The sequence below is a fragment of the Bombus terrestris genome, chromosome 17 (assembly GCF_910591885.1).
Source record: "Bombus terrestris chromosome 17, iyBomTerr1.2, whole genome shotgun sequence".
NCBI classification, from domain to species: domain Eukaryota; kingdom Metazoa; phylum Arthropoda; class Insecta; order Hymenoptera; family Apidae; genus Bombus; species Bombus terrestris.
The window spans coordinates 8,754,622-8,780,816 of NC_063285.1; the positions used below are offsets into that span (position 1 = coordinate 8,754,622).

Sequence of the window (26,195 nt, forward strand, 5' to 3'; positions counted from 1 at the left end):
ATATAACGTTATACGTTATATCGCAATAATATACAACGTTATACGTTATATCGTAATAGTACATAACGTTATACGTTGTAACGGTGTACTACATAGCGTTATACGTTATATCGTAATAGTATACAACGTTATACGTTATATCGTAATAGCACATAACGTTATACGATATATCGTAATAGTATATAACGTTATACGTTGTAACGGAATACGTTATATCGTAATAGTATGCAACGTTATACGTTATATCGTAATACTATACAACGTTATACGTTATATCATAATAGTATATAACGTTATACGTTGTAACGGTATACTACATAAGGTTATACGTTATATCGTAATAGAATACAGCGTTATACGTTTTATCGTAATAGTTTACAACGTTATACGTTATATCGTAATAGTATACAACGTTATACGTTGTATCGTAATGCTATATAACGTTATACGTTATTTTGTAATAGTATATAACGTTATACGTTATATCGTTATGGTATATAACGTTACACGTTATATCGTGATAGTATATAACGTTATACGTTGTATCATAATGCTATATAACGTTATACGTTATTTTGTATTAGTATATAACGTTATACGTTATATCGTAATAGTATATAACGTTATACGTTATATCGTAGTAGTATATATCGTTATACGCTGTAACGGGATACTACATAACGTTATACGTTATATCGTAATAGTATACTACGTTATACGTTGTAACGGTATACTACATGACGTTATACGTTATATCGTAATAGTCTACAACGTTATACGTTATATCGTAATAGTATATAACGTTATACGTTGTATCGCAATAGTATATAACGTTATACGTTGTAACGGTATACCACATAACGTTATACGTTATATCGTAATTGTATAGAACGTTATACGTTATATCGTAATTGTATACAACGTTATACGTTATTTTGTAATTGTACATAACGTTATACGTTATATCGTTATGGTATATAACGTTATACGTTATATCGTATTACTATACAACGTTATACGTTATGTCCTAACAGTATATAACGTTATACGTTGTAACGGTATACTACTTTACGTTATACGTTATATCGTAATAGTATACAACGTTGTACGTTATATCGTAATACTACATAACTTTAGACGTTATATTGTAATAGTATATAACGTTATACGTTATATCGTTATAGTATACTGCGATATGCGTTATATCGTAATGCTATATAACGTTATAGGTTATTTCGTAATATTATATAACGTTATACGGTATATCGTGATACTATACAACGTTATGCGTTATATCGTAAGGCTATATATCGTTGTACGTTATTTTGTAATAGTGTATCACGCTATACGTTATTTCGTTATTGTATATAACGTTATACGGTATTTCGTAATACTATACAACGTTATACGTTATATCGTATGCACACAGAAATCTAATAATACACATATCTCGACCAATGCATAACTATTCAATGACTATCCAATGTACCTTTCCTTTAGCTACTCCATCTCTTGTACAGTATATTAATGACGTGGTACGTTGTTGCATGTAAACATAATTTAACGTTTATTTTGTAATACGTTCTAATTATTTTTTACATTATAAATATCGTATAAATTATATGTTATTGCAACATATTTTAGGTTTATCACGAAATCCGTTTTTTAGTATGGACTAAATATTTTTCGTTTCTCGATGATTTGATACTAAACGACAAATTTTTGAAATAAAAGGACTTCTAACATTTAAGTGGATTGACGTATTCTTACTTATGTTCTATAATTTCCTATCAATTTACATGATCATAGGAGCCGTGGTAGCGAGCCGGTTGTCCGACATAGAAGACTGGAATGTACTCTTCTTGGAAGCAGGTGGCGATAGAAGCATTATATATGATTTTCCTGTTACTGCCGCCAATTTGAAGCTCATAGCGATTTACTGAAAATACAAGACGGAACCCGGTACAAAGTACTGTAGAGGTGATTCATATCTAATGATTCTAGCGTATGCATAACTTTACATCCTAATAAATATTAATACTAGAATTACCCAATACGTCTATATGAGTGAGGGGAAATTTTCGTTTTCAATATTAATAGAAACATACATATATTGTTAGCAAGATTAATACAGATTTTTGCTTAAATAGTTAAATAATTGTACAGACCTATTTAGATTAACTAATATTGTTTGAATTATACTGATCTATATATAGAGTATTTATGTAAATTTACGTAGTAACTCACGGACGTTAACCGGCAAATGATCTCATCATCGAATGCAAAGAGATATAAACTTAGATCAATCACCAACCAACATTAATAATCGATTAGGAACTATTCGCATCGTCTTCCATGAACTTTAACCCCAATTTTTATCTACAGCGATGGAGGATGGTCGTTGCCTATGGCCACGTAGCAAAGAGATCGGAGGCAGTAGCGTAATAAATCACATGCTATATATTCGTGGTAACAAAAAAGATTACAACATCTGGGAACAACTAGGCAATCCAGGATGGTCCTACAAGGACGTCTTAACTTATTTCAAAAAATCGGAAGACAATCGGAATCAGAACTATACCAAGACTCCGTATCATTCGACGAGAGGTTACTTAACTGTCGACGAATCACAATGGCAGAGTCCAGTGGGTGCTTGCAAGATGGGGCCTAATTCGGATCCAACAGCTGTAGTAGACCCTCGGCTTCGAGTTTACGGAGTCACCGGACTTCGAATCATACACGGCTCGATTATGCCAGGCATAGTCAATGGTAATCCCAATGCCCCGATTATCATGATCGCGGAGAAGGGTTCCGATATGATAAAAGAGGAATGGTTGATGAAATAGGATACAGAGTGAGTAGGGAGTAGAGGAAGTTGGAACTTATGCATTCTTACAATTGTATTGAATATCATTGTGATTAAACGTATTGTTTTTAAGGGAAGAGCTTACCATTGATTAGAATGGTAAAATCGATTATGATTCTAATTTCTTGTGGTATTGTATCAGGTATGGTGTAATGTTTGTTAGTTGGATTACTAGTATTTTACGCATCTTCGCCCGAATGACATTACGTTTTACTGTTGTTACTATTGTTTTTAGTGCAATACTGCAGTTGATTTTGCTCTCAATTAGTTCTTTAAATCTTTACCATTTGGTGGTTTTATTGCAAAGCGACTCTGGATTATTGTAGAGTATTGGCTTACTTATATATTCTATTAATATCAGTGTATGATCAACTAAGCTCAAGACTGGGTGTTATTTTTAAATTGTTTAGCCTCTTTATAACTGAAAAATCAAACAAATCAGGTATTTGGTTTAGATCTGTCGACCAATATGTTGGTCTCCCTGTGGATAATATGTTGAGATTACTAAATATATTTTTAGTATTCTACCTCAAGATATGTTAATTTTTGAGCCCCATAGCGCGTGATTTGCATTGAAGTCTCCCCGTGCAATGTATATGTCACCTAAGGATTGAAAATAGTCTTCCTATTTTTGTAATGTCATTTTGTGTTGCAGTGGTGCATGTACTGCTGACATCTGGAAGTAATTGCTATTAGTTTGTATCGTAACGATGGTTGCTTGAACGTGTTCCTGACTAATTTGACTATGTATGTGATGTTTGCTAGTAACTTACTCCAGGGCAGTTAGCATCCTTCCTTACGTATCAACCTAGTATTTATCCCATTAACAGCGACGACCATTTCCCTCACTTTCCGAACGAAAACTTTCTGTAACGAATCCTGCGATCTCGTATCCTCAGATACACCAATCACAGTTTTCCTCCGCAGCATCATCGTCAGAGAAAACACAATTTCTCGACGTACCTTGAGCAGTCATTATCTTAACTTATAGCGCGCACTCTGCTCAGTCGCTATCTTAACTCGATCGGTATCGTTCGAGATGTAACCGAGAAGCGCGAATCGTCAATTGTAGTCGGGACCTCTACGTAGAGTGTCGAAAGCGAGCATTATATATAAACATATTGTTTAAACATTTCTGAGTGTTTCTTTGGTACCTATCACTTCCTATCCATCTCATAACTTTAATGCGAGCGGATCGGAATGTGAAAATTGGAGCGCCCATATTAATCGCGGTAGCGTCGGATGGAGACAACACGAACGGATGCGATGAGGTTTTCGTAGGATTTACAGAGTATCGTGCGAACAGGCGGACAAACAAGACCTAACACGAGTACGTCAGAAAGGCGACGGTGAAACGTCGAAAGGTTCCTTCGTATCTTCGAGCGTGATTTCGAAGATGAATGCAAATGGTGTAGCAGTCAAATCGAAGTAGTTTTGAATTGCTGAAGAGCTCATTCAAGCTTGTAGACGTAGACTGCGTGGTATGTCGATCGTCGAAGCTACGAACGCGTTCAGAACATGTTCGGCACCCGTAGAATTGCAGATAGCTAGAGAACCGACTTTCGTTTTAGACGAAGAGCTAGGTAACACGTGGGGAGATATTCTTGTATATTTATACAAGATACTGTACATATTTTATATACTTTCCTCACGATATTATTGTCATACAGAAATGTTTTAGTTTCGAGGGTCTGTTGTTCTATATCATTGCAGTTCTAAGCTGCTACTTTCAGCGTGTCCATTTCTATTTTTTACTTAACATGTTTGTAAGTAGTTGTAGCATAATTGTAATTTGTTGTAGTTGTTGCCTGAGTATTGCGTTTCGCTCATTTATCATTTTTGTACTTATACTTACACTTACCATATACTACACTTATTTCAATACATCTTTCTATTACAATCCACTGGTTTCTCTATCAGTTAACCTCACCATGTGTAATTCAATATATACACATACATATAACTGATGCACCTGAAAAATATTCACGCAATACTTCAATTCGCTTACTACTTTACACAATAGCAATCAAGACTCACATAATTAATTATGACATCAAGTATGTTGCATTTGTGACAGATTTAAATGAAAAATTAATAAACAAGATATTGTTAATGTATTTCAGTATTTCAGAATTTTTAGAATTTATCTTAGCCATTTTGAAGACGGCAGAGAAAAAAGAGAATATCTAAACGTTTCAAAATTGATTCGCTATGAGTAGCGTAGTTGTTTGCGAACATTCCAGTCCCAGGTTCGAATCCCGGCATTCATAGTCGTGTTTTCACGATTTCTAGAGGAATAGAAGGGAGTGGTCCGGATGGTTGGAAGAACATTCTCCCAACCCAAATGAAGATAGAAATCTTATACACAAGCGGCACCTATTACGAGCTATACACCTCAAATTCTTGTATATGTGATACTGCTTTCCATTCGCGTATACGCCGTAAACAAGTTCTGCCCAGCAATTTTCAATAATATTATAGACCCGGGAACGTGCAGGCCATGACAAAACATATATATTATTTTCATTAAAATATGATTGGAACAATTTTGATGTGTGTACAGATGCATTATCTTGTTAAAAGATGTAATCGGATTCAGAAATGCGTACTACATGATTATTTATTTGTTCTTTGATTAAATTGATGTATCGAACATTATTCATTCTCCCATTGATGAACTTGACACTTGTCAATCCTGGTAAAAACCATCACGCTTCATCCTCCCATTTGTCGTCGAATCACTGACGTTGTCTATTTTCTTTTTCCCACTGATAACTGTTGCTGCTTTAGTTCAAGAATTTGCTTTTTTCACTACACGTTGGTTTTTTTTTATTATACGTTACAGACGAGAAACATTACACGTGTTATTGAGAAATCAAAGATAGCCCACTTGGACTATCTTTTTGATCAGGAGCGTATTTCCCCACATTCAGTGTATTCCGGAACTTTCACTGTCAGTTTCACCTTGGTTTAAATGAATTAGTATCATCTTTGTTATCATACTGGTCTTCTTCGGCGGTATCTCTGGAACAATCTTCATGGATGTTAACAGTTTTGATCAATATCTGATTAAATCTCTCAGATTTACTAGTATGATTACTAGAAAAAGGGGATTGATCAATATAAAAAAATATTGTTCCCAAATTCAGTTATGCTATTATAAATACTTACAGTAAGCGGAGACTGTTTACAATAACTGAAACTTTTACAAACAAAGCAAACATATACGGATTGTTTATGAAATCGGCAAAGTCATTAATTTGACGGTTTCCGTAGAGATAGACATACTATATACAGATTGCAAAAATCAGAAAGCTTAGGAGAATGTAATTTTATGCATAATTTCTTTGGATGAAATGATTAATTTACGATGCAAAATGACTAAAATTAATGCTATGGTTTTTGAGGTATTTCATTTCGGAGTTTGAAATCCGTCAATTTTGACTTTTACCGGTTTTGTATTACTAAACGTGAAGTCTAATGGTGATGTGTTAGCAAGACTGCTAAAGTAGCAAATATCATTATGTGGCAGGTGATATACGTCACATGACGACACGAAGCAAGTTGAGCGACGCAACTTGCGTGAAGCAAACAGTCACATTACTGCCTTTCACAGATGTACTACATAATTTTGCGTTCGGAACGACTACATTGAATCAGCGCGGCATTGATGCGATTAATGGTAAACAAGTGCGAAACTCAGCCGACATTTCAGACTATATTTTTTAATTTGTCGTAGTAATTGCATTTTCTTTATAAAATAACTTCTTTATAATTGACGTTTAACATAGTCTCACAAACGTTCAATTAGATTCTGGAATGAATTTGAATTGACTTGCCTACTTGATTACATTAACATCGAGGTCACATGACAGTCCTCGTGTTTTTTAAGTTTTGTGAGGAAACTTGTGTTTTGTTTATCGATGTATATTGCGTATTGTGTATGTATATTGTGATTGTTTATCGAAGCATGAAATGTTAGCTCTTTCTGTTATTTTTAATTCCAATTTGTGTAGCTCGGAAAATTAGTAATATACAGTAATTCTCAAACGACCGCCCTATTACTTCAGGGGGTGTCCTTAAATAGAATGTTCTAAAACAGCGTCTTTTTGTGATTTTTTTTAGAAGGGAAAGAAAGAAATGAAGTTATTGAATTTTGAGGTATGATTTTGTATATATTTAACGAATACAAAAAAGATTTTTTTGAAGTAACAAAAATATAACAGATTCCTAAGCCTCTTTCATGGGCTGCAGTTTTCAATCATTGGGAAAGATCCACCTCGTAAGTCTTGACAAAGACAAAAAACCAAAGGAGGCTTAAATTATTATATATTTTTCTTCTCGATGAACTAACAAAAAAGGCGAAAAATAGTGTGAAATTATAAATTTTGGCAGGTTATAGAAAAAATGTGTTTTATAAAAAGAAAAAATAAACTTTAAGGAGCTATTACAATTATTTAAATAAACTTTTTAACGAACTTTTTTAGTTCATCGAGAAGAAAAATATATAATAATTTAATCCTTTTTTGGTTTTTTGTTTCAGTCAACAATTAGGAGGTGGATCTTTCCCACCGATTGAAAACTGCATCCCATAAAATAGGCTTAGAAATCTGTTATAATATCTTTTTACTTTAAAGAAAATTTGTTTGTATTCCTTAAATATATATAAAACCATATCTCAAAATTCAATAACTTTATTTCTTTCTTTTCCTTCTAAAAAAAAAAAAAAAAAAAAATCATAAAAGGACGCTGTTTTAGAAAATTCTAATTCAGGATACTCCCTTAATCTTTTTTATTAAGTGTATTTGAAATAAAATGCTACAGTACTGCACCCTAAAAATTAAGTTAATCTTGAAATCTCTTACTCTTGCCGAAAGATTGTTAAAATTATAAGAATTATTACGGTATCTAATAATATCTCAACATGGCCAATTTGTAAAAAATAACATTTATGACAGCTATGTTATAGCTGTGCTCATTTCGTATTCACAGGCAATTACCATCATAAAAGTATTTTGGAAACAACTCTCCGCCGATACGGTCAATTTGTATTTACTTAACAGAAGCTAGAACGCGAACGATTTCCACTGATGAACTCGAGAACACAGTTAAAAGTAAGTGACGAAAACTGTAGACAGAAACATTAAAAGCAAGTGATACAATTATACTCCATACTTTGTCTGATTTTCAGGTACAAGTATTTGCAACATTATGAGGTATAGCAAAATTAAATAGTACACATCCGGAGAATTCCTCAAAATGTAACATAATTTATTCAACACATTCTTTAATACAACCGTTATGTAGAGTTATTTTAACTAATAGTTGTATTTTGTAGCTGATATTTGTGAGCAGTATATTTCTTAGCGCATACTTGACTGATTTATTTCCATGTGAATCACTTCCAACGCATATATATCCTAAATAAGAAGCACGCATATATTTAGTTGATGCATATTTATATGTCCTTTATTACATATAAATTATAAATAAAACAGATGATAATAAGATAAATGATGAATAAAAACAGAATAGTTAATTAGAATTGAGAATTCAAGGGATCGCTGGCAAAGCAGCATTTGTCTCCTTGCTTTGCCTTTGGTCGGTGTACTCTCTTACGTTTGAGGTTCAATCCACGTACGTATTCTCAAAATCTCAGCATTTTCGCTAAGATTCGATTTTTCCATTATTTCTGATCTTCTATATCGTAAGATATAACATTCACGTATATGTTATAGGTTTTCTAATATCTGATAGTTTTATTGGCCATTTGTGTGCATGTCAAATAGAGAATTGTTTAGAATAGGATACTACTCATCAATTTGGATGATACCGAAACATTTCATCAAAACAAACGTTCTGGACAACTTTTTACTGCATCTACATACACCGGTCACTCGACATTAGTTTTCAAGGTACAAAGAAATTTATGTTTAATATGTTTTATTTAATAATTCATTTTACAGGCTTTTACTCTGTAAACAATTTCTCAATAAATAAAGGTATATATGCGACACTTTCGACTAATTGAAGGTCGGTATTAAGTGCAGCATTCCATTCATCAGTCAGTTTATCGAATATTATTTTATGGCATCCGTTATTAATATTGCCCAATCCATAAGCCAGTAATCAACTTCTTTTTCGTATTCGTATAATATTAAAAATAGTTATCTCTCACACTAGTGAGTTCTGTTTAATTCGGTCTATTTGAAAATGTGCTCACCTGGAAGGAAGTAGGAAGTATTATCATAACTTAAATGTAATTGACTATTTTTGTCAATACCTTGGAAACCAAGGCCAAGCGGCGTTAACAGGTATAGAAAAATATTGGTTAGAATGTCCACCTTGAAACTGTGTTTCAATGTTATTCAAATCGGTGATGTGTACCTGTTACGGAATAATTACCATAAAAGAATATTTATTCTGCTACTATGTGTTGGAGAAAGGTAAACCGATAAATAACAACTAGATATCAGTAAATAACTATAATAAACAAATAAATAAATTAATAAATATATCTTTCAAATTAAATTAGCGTAAAAAATGTATCATGCCCGGGTAAAGATTTACGTATCATTATGTTCGATATTACCGAATGCTTAGCAGCTTCCATATGGATGCTGCCCAACGAGTTTCTTCGATACATTCACTGCTTTCGTATTAAATTGTAGATATTTATAGATCTAATTTCCATGACTTACCAGCTATAGTACATTTCTACTTGTCAAAATCATGATATTTCTCTTTATAAGGAAGGGGATCAATTTTGCAGGAACAATTTTTTGGAGAACTAAATATAAGTTGAATCGAAATCGTCTCGATATATTTTTCTTATATATATCCTATAGATACTAATGTAAAGATGCGCTAACATCACCCAAATGTGCATATTACTAATTGTTTGTTACGCACAGATATCATGCACGTTTTATTACATATAAAATTCTATTTCTCTTTATGCTTTTGCCTCTTTTAATTATTTATATCTTTATACATTTATAGCTTGATACGTTTATAAGTCTAAGAAATTCTAACTTTCTAGTACTGATGACATTATATGCGAGAACTATCCCAAACATAGTAGTATATATTGTTACGCATTTGAAGAGAATTTATTGTGTGTCAGTGGGTATACACGCGAAATTACCGCAAGTGGGTACTGGCAGAAGTTTATCAAAGATAATTGGTAACCTATCATATCTTAATGTTACAGTTTCGTAAAGAAGATCGGAGACGTATAAAATGGATGTCATCTGCAATATTCTGGGAGGAATTCAATCACACCTAGCCAGATCGGTGATTTCCTTTCTTCTAAGCATGTCGATATACTGCATATCTTCGATTGTTAATTATTCCTCGGAGAATCTTTCTTCCGAATCACTATCGTCGTCTTACGATTTCATAGTCATAGGCGGTGGCTCTGCAGGTACCTTTTTTCATAATATCAATAGAACATTACACCATAAATGAAATAAAAAAGGAGAAAAAAGCGCGTACTTGTGAGTTTGCGCGCAAGAAAGAGCTCTTTAGTATCCATATAATAGAGTAACACATAAATCTAATAATACACATATCTGAAGCAATGCATAACTAATCAATGACTAATCAATGCACCTTTCCTTTAGTCGCTCTATCTCTTGTATAGTATATTAATGACGTATTATGTTGTTGCATATAAACGTAATTTAAGTTTATTTTGTAATACGTTTTAAATATGTATTATATTATAAATATCGTATAAACTATATATTATTGCAACATATTTTAAGTTTATCACGAAATCCATTTTGTGGTATGGACTAAATATTTTTCCTTCCTCGATGATTTGATATTAAACACAAATTTTTGAAATAAAAGTATTTCTAATATTTAAGTAAAATGATGTTTCCCTACTTATGTTCCATAATGTTCTGCCAATTTACACGATTTTAGGAGCCGTGGTAGCGAGTCGGTTGTCCGAAATAGAAGACTGGAACGTACTCCTCTTGGAAGCAGGTGGCGATGGAAGCTTTATATATGATATTCCGATTACTGCCCCCAATCTGCAGCTCACAGAGATCGACTGGAAATACACAACGGAACCCGGTACAAAGTACTGTAGAGGTGATTAATATCTAATGATACTAGCGCATGCATAACTTTACATCCTAGTAAATATTAATACCAGAATTACCCAATACGTCTATATGAGTGAGGAGAAATTTTCGTTTTCAATATTAATAGAAACATACATATATCGTTAGCAAGATTAATACAGATTTTTGCTTAAATAGTTAAATAATTGTATAGATCTATTTAGTTTAACTAATATTGTTTGAATTATACTGATGTATATATAGAATGTTTATGTACATTTACGTAGTAATCCACAAACGTTAACCGACAAATGATCTTATCGTCGAACGCGAAGGGATATAAACGCAAATCAATCAGCAACCAACATTAATAATCGATTACGAATTATTCACATCGCCTTTCATGTACTTAATAGCAAATTCTGTCTATAGCGATGGAGGAGGGTCGTTGCTTGTGGCCACGTGGCAAAGTGATCGGAGGCAGTAGCGTGATAAATTACATGCTCTATATTCGTGGTAACAAAAAAGATTACGACATCTGGGAACAACTAGGCAATCCAGGATGGTCCTACAAGGACGTCTTAACCTATTTCAAAAAATCGGAAGACAATCGGAATCAGAACTACTCCAATACTCCGTATCATTCGACGGGAGGTTACCTAACTGTCGACGAATCACAATGGCACAGTCCACTGGGCGAGACGTTCCTTCAAGCAGGACGAGAAATGGGTTACGAGAATAGAGACGTTAATGGAGAACGGCAAACTGGCTTTATGTTTCCTCAAGGGACCGTTAGACAGGGGAGGCGGTGTTCCACGGGGATGGCCTTCCTGCGTCCGGCAAGCGCGCGTAAGAATTTACACGTCGCTATGTACGCACATGTTACGAAAATTTTAATAGATCCGTCATCAAAGAGGGCTTACGGTGTAGAGTTCATTAAGGACGAAAGGGCGCAGCGCGTTCTTGCCAACAAGGAGGTGATAGTTTCCGCAGGATCTATCAACAGTCCTCAGTTAATGATGTTGTCCGGAATAGGACCTGGAGAACACTTAGCGGAACACGACATACCAGTGATTCAAAATTTAAGTGTGGGTCATAATCTTCAAGATCACGTATTTGCGGGAGGCAATCTATTCTTGCTGAATGAAGAAATATCGTTGGTACAGAGCCAGTTGTATGATATTCGATATCTGATAGAATACGCCTTATTCGGAACCGGTCCATTTACTCTCTTAGGAGGAGTCGAAGGCCTAGCTTTTATCAATACTAAATACGCGAATGCCTCGGACGATTTCCCAGACATACAACTGCATTTTGCGTCATTGGGTCAGAACACCGACGGCGGCAAAATTTTTAAAAGTCTTCACGGTCTGTCCTCAGAATTCTTCGAAACTCTATATGCGAAGTACGTCGGTAGCGAGTTGTGGACCGTGCTTCCTACGCTTGTGAGACCGAAAAGTAGAGGTGTTATCAAACTTCAAAGCAACAATCCCTTCCATTATCCGCTAATTTATCCCAACTACTTCGAAAACCCGGAAGATGTGGCGACATTGGTAGAAGGAATTAAATTTGCGGTCGAGATGAGTAAAACTGCATCATTTAAACGTTATGGAAGCAAATTTATACCGGATCCATTTCCTGGCTGCAAAAATATTCCTATGTATACCGATCCATACTGGAAGTGCGCGATCAGATTCTATGCCACGTCTCTATATCATCCAGTGGGTACTTGCAAGATGGGGCCTAATTCGGATCCAACAGCTGTAGTAGACCCTCGGCTTCGAGTTCACGGAGTCACCGGACTTCGAGTCATAGACGGCTCGATTATGCCAAACATAGTCAGTGGTAATCCCAATGCCCCGATTATCATGATCGCAGAGAAGGGTTCCGATATGATAAAAGAGGAATGGTTGATGAAAAAGGATACAGAGTGAGTAGCTGTTCTTGTAAATTAACTTAAAGCTGCTGCTACTGATTATTACATAGTGGACATTCTATATTGCGTTACGAACTTATCAAGGAACAAACACTTCAGGAAGTAGGAGTTGTACGACTTTACCTGTTACATACTTTTATGTCTTCTGGTTCATTTCTTACATTGTCGTTGGAATTCTGAACCTAAGTGTAGTATCATGGACAGATTGCCTATGAAATATCGTTGAACGGTAAACCATGTTGCAGGAAAGCTTAAGTGCCGACAGGTCAAAAGGGTCTGGAAACTTCAATGGGCCGAGCGGCCTATCAATGCGTCGTTGATCCTTCAATCGACTAGTTACGCGGAAGAAAGGCTTATGTAACCATGGATGCGGACGGTTGCGGAACATGTACGTGGTGGAGCTATGAGGAAAGACAAAGGGATGCTTAAGGGAGAAAGAGGAATTAACAGGCAGTCGCTAGTTGAGAAGGAGTGTTGTCAGGATTGTCGAAGAGGATGGTCCGCGCGTAAGAGAATGCAAGAGAAACATGCGAGATTCGCAGCAGCATCGTGACAAATACTATCAAAAAGCACATGTTGGTTCAATATTTAGTTTTCAGGACGTCGAGGACGCATTAAAAGCATTTAGTGGTGACAAAAGTCGATCGATGATTCGAGTCGTTCGAAGAAATTGCAAACACGTGCATGTGGCCAGAAGCACAGAAGGTAATTTCTGCGAGAAAACTATTGAAAGGATCAGCAAGAATATTTTCGAGTTTCGACTGCCATCCTAGGGCTTGGCATGAGTTGAAGCGAGGACTAATAAAAGTGTAGCGGCACATGAGTCATCCCTCGACGGTACTCCCCCGACCAGTATAAATAAACGAAATACGCTCTCTAGTAGAATCAATAATCGGTATTCAGTAGTGAGTATTCAGTAATCAGTATACAATAGCGAGTATTTAGTAATCAGTATTCAATAGTGAGTATTCATCATTACATAGTATCCGTATATCAAGTAACATTGAGCGAACGACGACCAACTCTGTATTCAATACTTATGACGATTTTAAATACATCTGACCATATCAAGTATTAACTCGTTTCATCGTTTGAAACAACACGTTTAATATCCACCACCAAAGAATTCTCAAAGAAAATTAATAGTTGGCAAGTACACCAGAGACTCGAGAAAACAAACAAGAGAAACGATGAAGCATACCTGGTTTACATGTACCGCATGCTCGAAATAGCTAGTCATGCGGTAGAATATATCATAAACTAATAATAAATAATAATAGACAAATAGAGTAACAAGTCTATACTATACGGCACTACGTCAGTCAAGGGGCTAAGGAAAAGATTAGTTATTTACAATGAACAAAAGTCGACTGCGAAGCCGGTCAAAACCGGAAACAACAAGAAATACAGACCATCTGAAAATGTAGTGAAGGATAAAAGGTGTTATAATTGCGGTGATAAAGAGTACAGATTGTTTTTAATTTGTATTTTACAATTTGCCCAACTGGACATTTGGTAAATTTTTCTAACTTAATTACTAAATAACATGTGGTTGGCTATCCCCAGCGGGATACCATCTTCGAGTATGACTATTTTATTTCTTTAGCAAGGTTAGTGGGATGTTTTCTCTTTAGTTTTCTTTTTTTTGAGAATTTCGATTTGGATGTGTTGCCGTTCTTTCCTTGTATTTTTCTCTGTACCTGTCGATTTCATTTTTGACTATTGTTCTCAGTATCATCGATTGTAACGACTCTAGTTTATTTATGTGGCTCATTGCTGCTGTCCTCCATAGCGGTACGTCCGTATTGATTTTATTATAGTTTTGTAGATTTTTAGTTTATATTTTATGCTCTGTTTATTTTCCAGTTTCGACTAGTCGGCCAGTACATCTGTTCTCTTCTTATCCGTATTTTGTCTATAATCGATTTAGTATGTTGTTTCCATGTCAGTTGTGTGTTTAAGTGGAGTCCTAGGTATATAACTTGCCTTAGTGTAAATGTAATATGGTTGCATTTATTGAGGTTTGCTTTTATTTGTTTATCTTGTAGCCATTTTTCTATTTTTGTGATATGCCCTTGTAATATTGTTACTGCTGTTTGATACTAGTAGTAATGTTACTTGTAGTAATGTTACTATTTTGCTGTTGGTATGCCGGCCGTGCATAGTGTGTATAATATTGGTCCTAAAACGCTTCCTTGCGGTACTCCTGCCTTGATATCTTTTACTTGAGAATACATCCTTTGTTTTTACTACAAAGGTTCTGTTGCTTAGGTATGATTTGAGTAAGTGATGGATCTGTTCCGGGAAGTGTTTTTTGATTGTTTATAACTTTCATGGTTCACTTTGTCAAATGCTTTCTCAATGTCCATGAAATGCAATCTCAATGTGCTGTACAGTATTGTTCCTTTTCTATTGCTAGTAAAATTTCTCTGCATTGCTCTATCGTGGAGTGTTTGTTTCTGAATCCAAATTGGTAATCTGGCATTGATTCTTCTTTCTTTATTGTTATAATAATATAATATATTTTTTTATTGTTGATTTTTGGCGATCGTATATTATTTTCTCTAGAATTTTGGAAAACATAGGAAATAGTGATATTGGTCTGTAAGATGCAGTTTGGTGTGGGCCTTTGCCTAGCATAGGTAACATTATGATCTGTGCCAGCTTCCATAGATTAGTGAAGTATTGGATGATTAAAATTGTATTGAATATTATTGTGATTAAACGTATTGTTTTTGGGGGAAGATTTTACCATTGATTAGAATGGTAAAATCGATTATGATTCTAATTTCTTGTGGTGTTGTATTAGGTATGGTGTAATGTTTGTTAGTTGGAGTACTAGTATTTTACGCATCTTCGTCTGAATCACATTACGTTTTACTGTTGTTGCTATTGTTTTTAGTGCAATACTGCAGTTGACTTTGCTCTCAATTAGTTCTTCAAATATTTACCATTTGGTGGTTTAATTGCAAAGCGACTCTGGATTACTGTAAAGTATTGGCTTACTTATGTATTCTATTAATATCAGTGTACGATCAACTAAGCTCAAGACTGGGTGTTATTTTTAAATTGTTTAGCCTCTTTATAACTGAAAAATCAAACAAATCAGGTATTTGGTTTAGATCTGTCGACCAATATGTTGGTCTCCCTGTGGATAATATGTTGAGATTACTAAATATATTTTTAGTATTCTACCTCAAGATATGTTAATTTTTGAGCCCCATAGCGCGTGATTTGCATTGAAGTCTCCCCGTGCAATGTATATGTCACCTAAGGATTGAAAATAGTCTTTCTATTTTTGTAATGTCATTTTGTGTTGCAGTGGTGCATGTACTGCTGACATCTGGAAGTAATTGCTATTAGTTTGTATCGTAACGATGGTTGCTTGAACGTGTTCCTGACTAATTTGACTATGTATGTGATGTTTGCTAGTAACTTACTCCAGAGCGGTTAGCATCCTTCCTTACGTACCAACCTAGTAGATTATCCCATTAACAACGACGACCATTTCCCTCACTTTCCGAACGAAATCTTTCCGTAACGAATCTTGTCATCTCGTATCCTCAGATACACCAATCACAGTTTTCCTTCGCAGCATCATCGTCACAGAAAACACAGTTCCTCGACGTATCTTGAGCAGTCATCATCTTAACTTGTAGCGCGCACTCTGTTTAGTCGCTATCTTAACTCGATCGGTATCGTTCGAGATGTAACCGAGAAGCGCGAATCGTCAATTGTAGTCGGGACCTCTACGTAGAGTGTCGAAAGCGAGCATTGTTAATAAACATACTGTTTAAACATTTCCGAATGTTTCTTTGATACCTATCACGTCCTATCCATCTCATAACTTTAACGCGAGCGGACCAGAATGTGAAAATTGGAGCGTCCATATTAACCGTGGTAGCGTCGGATGGAGACAACACGGACGGATGCGATGAGGCTTTCGTAGGATTTACAGAGTATCAAACATTTACAGAGAACAAACAAGACCTAACACGAGTACGTCAGAAAGATGCGATGATGGAAAGTCGAAAGGTTCCTTCGTATCTTCGAGCGTGATTTCGAAGATGAATGCAAATGACGTAGCAGCCAAATCGAAGTAGTTTTGAATCGCTGAAGAGCTCATTCAAGCTTGTAGACGTAGACTGCGTGGTATGTCGATCGTCGAAGCTACGAACGCGTTCAGAACATGTTCGGCACCCGTAGAATTGCAGATAGCTAGAGAACCGACTTTCGTTTTAGAGCTGGGTAACACGTGGGGAGATATTCTTGTATACTTATACAAGATACTTTACATATTTTATATACTTTTCTCACGATATTATTGTCATACAGAAATGTTCTAGTTTCGAGGATCTGTTGTTCTATATCATTGCAGTTCTAAGCTGCTACTTACAGCGTGTCCATTTCTATTTTTTACTTAACATGTTCGTAAGTAGTTGCAGCATAATTGTAATTTGTTGTGTTTGTTGTCTGAGTACTGCATTTCGCTCATTTATCATTTTTGTACTTATACTTACACTTACCATATACTATACTTATTTCAATACATCTTTCTATTACAATCCACTGGTTTCTCTATCAGTTAACCTCACCATGTGTAATTCAATATACACACATACATATGACTGATGCACCTGAAAAATATTCACGCAATACAAATCGTCGCTGCATCGAACCTGAAATTGCTTAAGAAGTGTTCCATAATTCTCAAGAAGTAAAAAGAAGTAACAGGTTTCCCAAGAAGCTGAAAAATGGATGGGCATGGCTGGACAAAAGGCGGTTCAATCATCGAGAACAAGTTGGCTAACATTCGCCGAATGCATCAAATGAATATAGAAAAAATGGTGAACATTATGTGGAATATTTGCCGTGAAAGTTGTTGTAGATGAAGTTCACTCCGTCATTGCTAATGGCAATCAATATGATCTTAAATTGTTTAGATACTGTTTGTATACTGAAGCATATCTAGCATTTTTAGATTTTCTGTTACAGATATTTAGATGCATTAGCACATTGTTTCAGAGTTGCAAAATTTTAATTCATTGTTTGATAATGGAATATCATAGAGTTTTGCGGTCAACAGCTGGTAATTTTTTTAGTATGATACTGTTATGATTGAAAATAAAAATTTGCATGAAGTAGATGCTTTCAATCAAAGTGATTTACCCCTTCTGAAGTTATATTGGTGCTTATATATGATTTATATAATTTAATTACAATTAATGTGTAAAACTTAATATGTAAAATATAATTTATGTCGGTGCTCATGCCACAGATATTATCATCAAGTTAAGAAATAGTACAGCTAAAACTTTAAAAACATGCGAAAGATTAGAGATTTTTTTAATCGTCAAAAATGTTATTGGTTCGCCTTCAAGGTATAATTAAAAGACTGGCGTTTAATGGGCCACTTTTTAACTCCTTAAATTTCTTAAAGTCGGTTACTACTTTACGCACTAGCAATCAAGACTCACATAATTAATTATGACATCAAGTATGTTGCATTTGTGACAGATTTAAATGAAAAATTAATAAACAAGATGTTGTTAATGTATTTCAGTATTTCAGAATTTTTCGAATTTATCTTAGCCATCTTGAAGACTGCAGAGAAAAAAGAGATTATCTAAACGTTTCAAAATTGATTCGTTATGAGTAGCGTAGTTGATTGCGAACATTCCAGCCTCAGGCTCAAATCCCGGCATTCATATTCCTGTTTCCACGATTTCTAGAGGAATAGAAGGGAGTGGTCCGGATGGTTGGAAGAACATTCTCCCAACCCAAATGAAGATAGAAATCTTATACACAAGCGGTACCTATTACGAGCTATACACCTCAAATTCTTGTATGTGTGATACTGCTTTCCATTCGCGTATACGCCGTAAAATCTGCCCAGCAATTTTCAATAATATTATGGTCCCGGGAACGTGCAGGCCATGGCAAAACAGATATATTATTTTCATTAAAATATGATTGGAACAATTTTGATGTGTGTACAGATGCATTATCTTGTTAAAAGATGTAATCGGATTCAGAAATGCGTACTACATGATTATTTATTTGTTCTTTGATTAAATTTATGTATCGAACACTATTCATTCTCCCATTGATGAACTTGACACTTGTCAATCCTGGTAAAAACCATCACGCTTCATCCTCCCATTTGTCGTCGAATCACTGACGTCGTCTATTTTCTTTTTCCCACTGATAACTGTTGCTGCTTTAGTTCAAGAATTTGCTTTTTTCACTACACGTTGGTTTTTTTTATTCTACGTTACAGATGAGAAACATGTTATTGAGAAATCGTGTTATTGAGAAATCAAAGATAGCCCACTTGGACTATCTTTTTGATCAGGAGCGTATTTCCCCACATTTAGTGTATTCCGGAACTTTCACTGTCAGTTTCACCTTGGTTTAAATGAATTAGTATCATCTTTATTATCATACTGGTCTTCTTCGGCGGTATCTCTGGAACAATCTTCATGGATGTTAACAGTTTTGATCAATATCTGATTGAATCTCTCAGATTTACTAGTATGATTACTAGAAAAAGGGGATTGATCAATATAAAAAAATATTGTTCCCAAATTCGGTTATGCTATTATAAATACTTACAGTAAGCGGAGACTGTTTACAATAACTGAAACTTTTACAAACAAAGCAAACATATACGGATTGTTTATGAAATCGGCAAAGTCATTAATTTGACGGTTTCCGTAGAGATAGACATACTATATACAGATTGCAAAAATCAGAAAGCTTAGGAGAATGTAATTTTATGCATAATTTCTTTGGATGAAATGATTAATTTACGATGCAAAATGACTAAAATTAATGCTATGGTTTTTGAGGTATTTCATTTCGGAGTTTGAAATCCGTCAATTTTGACTTTTACCGGTTTTGTATTACTAAACGTGAAGTCTAATGGTGATGTGTTAACAAGACTGCTAAAGTAGCAAATATCATTATATGACAGGTGATATACGTTATATGACGACATGAAGCAACATGAGTGACGCAACTTCCGTGAACAGTCACCTATGCTACATAGCTTTGGTAAGGGTAAACACGTGCGAAACTTAGCCGATATTTCAGACTATATTTTATAATTTGTCGTAGTAATTGAATTTTCTTTATAAAATAACGTTTTGATAATTGACGTTTAACATAGTCTCACAAATGTTCAATTGGATTCAGAAATGAGTTTCAATTAACTTGGCTATTTGATTACATTAACATCAAGACCACATGACAGTCCTCGTGTTTTTTTATCTTTTGTGAGGAAATGTGTGTTTTGTTTATCGAAATACGAAATGTTAGCTCTTGTTGCTATTTTTAATTCCAACTTGTGTAGCTCGGAAGATTAATAATATACAGTAAATCTCAAATCATCGTCCGCTTACTTCAGGGGGTGTCCTGAATTAGAATGTTTTAAAATAACTTTTTGTGATTTTTTTTTAGAAGAGAAAAAAAGAAATGTAGTTATTGAATTTAGCAGTGAAAAGAGAAAATACGTAAACGTTTCAAAATTGATTTCTTCATTAGTTCATAAAATTAAAACGAAAGATACGAATATATAAAAATCTAAGATGACTAAGCAGGACTACGCAGCATTACATTACTTTCCAACCTGCGAGACGCCAAAATTTTTTAATAAAATATTAGTTTTCATACGATAACATCTACAAATAAATAATTTAATATAAAAATAAATATACGTGTACGTATATGCTATAGCAAAACCTTGTTATTATTCTGTTTATTATAGCTTTCAGTTTTCTGTTTGTAATAAAGTTTTTATTGACTAACTTAAAATCCATCGCACGCATTATAGCCAATATCATTGCCTTAATCGTTAATTTCTGTAACAAACTAATTTTTTTATGTCATCTATTAATTGTCTTTTGGACACTCTACGGTCGTTTGCATAATTTCGCAATAAATCAATCGTTTCTGTTTTTGATTTGTATAGTTAATTCTATATTATGTTGAGTTCCTTGTATACGAGCAACCTTTTTCCGCGCGATATCACTGTGATCATGCGTCTTTCTCTGTTTTCTCAATTAAGAGTAACGAAGACAGACATATGGTCGCAGTAATATCGCGCGGAATTGTACTTATGTAACTCTACACTTACCGTAAAGAAGTGTCTATCTCGTTGATTAATGAGCAACTAATATTAATGTTAAACGATATCTGGTCCATAGAAAAATTACCTGTTCTTTCAACGTTTCCATTTGATTCAGTGCGCTTCGTTGTTCGCCGAAACCGAGTGCTCAAATACAGCAATGATTCAATAGCTGCCGGTTGCAAGCGTATGATCGACAACAATGTGTACATGCCCTAATAATTGATGAACAAAGTTTTCAATGTAATTTCCTCATTCTTCATTTTCGACTAGTTGAATTGCCGAAATTTTGTAACATCTATGGTCCAACTGTTTGTATGCAGATGTCGAAAAGAACCAACAATCTCTGGGATCAACAAAAATGCTGCCAGCATTTTCATCAGCCATAAGTTTAATGTATGTAAGAGTTGACCACAAATAGAATTATAGTAAATAATAATTCGATTCTAATACATATCTAACTTTATTCTAATTCATTCTGTAATTTAATATTTATAAAAGTAGACAGAGTGATTCGATTTGCTTTGTCTGTACCAATGTAATAAACATACATACAGATATTGTAAATTCACATTGTTGCGTTATGCAGAAAATTGACTGCATTCTATCAAATATGTATGTACAAACCATATCCAAAGGAAGAAGGAAAGAAATTACAAAATATAGTACTTAACGTCTGTAACAATTTTTCTTCATCGACGCTATGCTTTTCTCACACCATACGTTTCAATTGCAATGCAATATATCAACATCAAAGGAATGTAGCAGCAAAAATTGCTAAACCGCTACATTACTAACTATTTGTTCCTCGATATGTTCGGATAAACAGAATTCTACCGGACTAATTTGTATTTGTTAAAACATAATTTACCTGGTATTCATTCGATTAAGCATGATTACATTTTGACTCGAATTCCGCTATTTGCAATATATCATGAAAATATATTCCGAGTTCATAATTATACATTTCTATTATGTGATAAACAATAGCAGTCGCTGTAAACTAATTTGTGAAAACTGCTCACTTATTTAAAATATTTAAAAAAAATTATTCACTGTGAGCTCCGTTTCTTAAGCCATTCCTCTTTTATCATATCGGAACCCTTCTCTGCGATCATGATAATCGGGGCATTGGGATTACCACTGACTATGTTTGGCATAATCGAGCCGTCTATGACTCGAAGTCCGGTGACTCCGTGAACTCGAAGCCGAGGGTCTACTACAGCTGTTGGATCCGAATTAGGCCCCATCTTGCAAGTACCCACCTGATGAAATAGAGTCGTGGTAAGGAATCTGATGATGCACTCCCAGTATGGATCGGTATACATAGGAATATTCACGCAGTTAGGAAATGGTTTTCGTAATAATTTGCTTCCATAACGTCTGAATGATGCAGTTCTACCCATATCGATTGCAAACTTAATTCCTTCTACCATTGTCGCCACATCTTCTGGGTTTTCGAAGTAGTTGGGATAAATCAACGGATGATCGAAGGGATTGCTGCTTCGAAGCTTTATGATACCTTTGCTTTTTGGTCTTAAAAGTGTAGGAAACACAGTCCATGAGTCCTTATTAAGAACCTCACCAAATACAGCATCGTAGTATTCTCTTTTCAGACCGTAAATCTTTCTAAAAGTGCCCTTAGTGCTCAGACTCCATGGCGCAAAATGCAGTTGCACATCTGGGAAATCGTCGGAGGCATTCGCGTATTTAGTATTGATAAAAGCTAGTCCTTCGACACCTCCTAAGGCGGTAAAAGGACCGGCTCCAAATATGGCGTATTCCAGCACATGTCGAATATCATACAAGCTGCTCTCTACCAACGATACTTCTTTATTAATCGAGAACGTAATGCCACCCACAATCACATGGTCTTGAAGATTATGACCTACACTTAAATTCTGTACCACTGGTATGCCGTGTTCCGCTAAGTGTTCTCCAGGTCCTATTCCGGACAACATCAGTAACTGAGGACTGTTGATAGTTCCTGCGGAAACTATCACCTCCTTGTTGGCACGAATGCGCAGCATCCTTCCGTCTCTAAAGAACTCTACACCGTAAGCTCTCTTTGACAACGGATTGATTAAAATTTTCGTAACATGTGCTTGCATAGCTACGTGTAAATTCGTACGCGCGCTAGCCGGCCGCAGGAAGGCCTTCCCCGTGGAGCACCGGCTTCCTTGTCTAATGGTTCCCTGAGGAGTCATAAAGCCAGTTTGCCGTTCTCCATTAATGTCTCTATTCTCGTAACCCATTTCGCGTCCTGCTTGAAGGAACGCAACGGCCAATGGTGTGTGCCATTGTGATTCGTCGACAGTTAGATAACCTCCCGTCGAATGATACGGAGTATTGGTGTAGTTCTGATTCCGATTGTCTTCCGATTTTTTGAAATAGGTTAAGACGTCCTTGTAGGACCATCCTGGATTGCCTAGTTGTTCCCAGATGTCGTAATCTTTTTTGTTACCACGAATATAGAGCATGTAATTTATCACGCTACTGCCTCCGATCGCTTTGCCACGTGGCCACAGGCAACGACCCTCCTCCATCGCTATAGACAGAATTTGCGATTAAGTACATGAAAGCGATGCGAATAATTCGTAATCGATTATTAATGTTGGATAGTGATTAATTTGCGTTTATATCTCTTCGCGTTCGACGATAAGGTCATTTGCCGGTTAACGTTTGTGGGTTACTACGTAAATGTACATATATAGATGAGTATAATTCAAACAATATTAGTTAAACTAAATAGATCTATACAATGATTTAACTATTTAAGCAAAAATCTGTATTATTCTTGCTAAAGATTTATGCATATTTCTATTAATATTGAAAACGAAAATTTCTCCTCACTTATATAAAGGTATTGGATAATTTTGGTATTAATAATTATTAGGATGTAATGTTATGCATGCACGAGTATTATTAGATATTAATTACCTCTACAATAATTTGTACCGGGTTCCGTTGTGTATTTCCAGTCGATCTCGGAGAGCTGCAGATTGGCGGCAGTAATAGGAACATCATATATTATGCTTCCATCGCCACCTGCTTCCAAGAGGAGTACGTTCCAGTCTTCTATCTCGGACAAACGACTCGCCAAGACAGCTCCTATAATCACGTAAATTGGTAGATTGGAACATTATACAACATTCCTCATAAGAAAAGGTTAATTTATTTAAATGCGTGAAATATTTTTATATCAAAAGTTGGTAGTTCAAATTCAAAATTTGTCGATACTTCAAATCGGATTTTATGATAAACCTAAAATATGTTTACAAAATATACTTGAAAGTCATTATATGTAGGCAATAGGAAGTTAAAATTTGTACGCCAATTTGCACAAGATCGCACAACGTCATTACTATACTATGTAACAGATATAATCATTTTTTCTGCCACGCAAACTCACAGTTATGTTTGTCTCTGTCACACTTTTATTAGGTTTATCATGGAATTTGTGTCGATAGCATCAAAAAAGCATACCCGCAGAACCGGCACCTACAACTATGAAATCGTAAGACGGCATTAATAATTTAGAGGGAACATTCTTCGCGGAGTAATTAACAAACAAGTACACGATATATAACGACACGCTCACGAGCGCCGAAAGCACCGATGCGGTCGTTTTTGATTGCAATCCTCCGAGAATATTGTTTACGACATCCATTTTGTACTTCTCCGGTTTCCCTTATCAACCTGTAATAATAAGTATTGATAGCTTTCTAATAATCTTAATTCGCATGATAAGACGAAATAACAGGCAATTAATAATAAGTAATAAACACAATTTGGTAATGTTAATGCGTCTTTCAATTAATACGGACACTTAGGAAAAGTATTTCGAGACAATTTCCACAACAGTACTCAATTTTTACGCGTATTACGATTTTATCTAGTTCGTATTCCGTCCTTGATAAATAAAATAAATGAATAAATATTTGTTCTTGTAAATTTGTTCTTGACAAAACATTAATAAAAGCATGTATGTTTAACAAGCGAAACTATTATAATTCTTGCTTACAAAAAAAAACAAAACGGGAACCTGTACCTTTGAACCATGCTACAGTTTTCGTTACACAGTCTAATTTGAATAAAAGTTTGAACATAATCGACATTTACAGGTATCGTACGATGCTGAATATTAGAGCAGTAAATTTTGTTGCTGTCACTATATCTCTTCCACAGAGAGATCATGATATCGTCAGGTAGAAGCATACCGCAACGTGCTAGAAACGACCATTAAATCAGAACGTATCTGAAAAAATTCTTTAAACAGCATCGATATGGAACATGTCAAACATTCAGTAAATATTCATGTAATGATACGGAAATCCCCAACCATTCGTGTTACATTTTCTACGTCTATTTATCTCAAAAGATCTATTCTTTAAATTATTTGTATATTTATATATTTTACTTATTTACTGATACCTCATTTGTCCCTTCGGACAGCTTTGGAGTTTTCATTGTTACATTCTTGATCAACTTATCTCTAACAAATAACAGTGCAATAAATATCTCTTTGGCAATTAATTAGAAAAACGTACACCTCACCAATTTGGATGACCTTGAAACACTTTATCAAGGTTGACATTCTGAAGAATCCTTTCCTATACCTATAGACGCCGCTCGGTTGTAGTTTCCGAGATAGTCGCAAAAGACTTCAATTAAATTTTCATTACGATTATAATTCGTCCTAGGGCAGGTGGCCAAATCTTTCGACAAAAGCTTAACTCACTAGTGCGGAGATAGCAATTTTTAATTGTATACAACCACAAAAAATGGGTCATATTTCCGGCTGAATTTATGACCATTGGCATAAAGTAATACTCGATAAATTTATTGACATATGGACTCTTGTATCTTTCACCGATCTTCAATTGGTCAACAATGTAACAAATAATTCTACCGTCACTGAAAAATTGTTTACAGAAGAAACATTTGTAAAGTGAACTGCTATATAATACGTACGAAACATAAATTTCTTTCTACCTTGAAAATTAATGTCTAGTGACCAGTGTATGTAGATGCAGTAAATAGTTGTCCAGAATGTTTGTTTCGATGAAATGTTTCGGTATCATCCAAATTGATGAGTTGTATCCTATTCTAAACAATTCTCTATTTGACATGTATACAAATAGCGAATAAAACTATCGGGTATTGGCAAACATACACGTGAATGTCTTA

General features: G+C 34.9%; 2 protein-coding genes and 2 long non-coding RNA genes across 5 annotated transcripts; 2 read left to right on the top strand and 2 right to left on the bottom strand.

Moving 5' to 3' along the window:
* Window positions 1-6,398: 6,398 nt before the first annotated feature.
* Window positions 6,399-8,823, top strand: LOC125386663. The gene is made up of 5 exons (XR_007227011.1): window positions 6,399-6,548; window positions 7,859-7,980; window positions 8,058-8,127; window positions 8,205-8,503; window positions 8,605-8,823. It is a non-coding gene; the product is annotated as an uncharacterized LOC125386663 (long non-coding RNA).
* Window positions 8,824-9,023: 200 nt separating this feature from the next.
* On the bottom strand, window positions 9,024-9,733 carry LOC125386664. Its single transcript, XR_007227012.1, has 2 exons — window positions 9,150-9,733; window positions 9,024-9,089 (listed from the first exon to the last, which is right to left on the bottom strand). It is a non-coding gene; the product is annotated as an uncharacterized LOC125386664 (long non-coding RNA).
* A 247-nt stretch (window positions 9,734-9,980) lies between these two features.
* Window positions 9,981-14,841, top strand: LOC100646970 (glucose dehydrogenase [FAD, quinone]-like). Of its 2 annotated transcripts, none has more exons than XM_003402019.3 (4): window positions 9,981-10,292; window positions 10,799-10,969; window positions 11,374-12,871; window positions 13,123-14,841. In XM_003402019.3, exons 1-4 carry the CDS (start codon window positions 10,109-10,111, stop codon window positions 13,130-13,132), a joined length of 1,863 nt encoding a protein of 620 aa, XP_003402067.2. In that variant the 5' UTR covers window positions 9,981-10,108; the 3' UTR covers window positions 13,133-14,841. The 2 variants fall into 2 exon arrangements, with proteins under 2 accessions (XP_003402067.2, XP_048269622.1); XM_048413665.1 differs by having other exon boundaries at window positions 10,079-10,162.
* Window positions 14,842-21,507: 6,666 nt separating this feature from the next.
* On the bottom strand, window positions 21,508-24,762 carry LOC100646849 (glucose dehydrogenase [FAD, quinone]-like). The gene is made up of 3 exons (XM_012318216.3): window positions 24,492-24,762; window positions 23,946-24,116; window positions 21,508-23,553 (listed from the first exon to the last, which is right to left on the bottom strand). Exons 1-3 carry the CDS (start codon window positions 24,673-24,675, stop codon window positions 22,058-22,060), a joined length of 1,851 nt encoding a protein of 616 aa, XP_012173606.3. The 5' UTR covers window positions 24,676-24,762; the 3' UTR covers window positions 21,508-22,057.
* Between the last annotated feature and the right edge of the window lie 1,433 nt (window positions 24,763-26,195).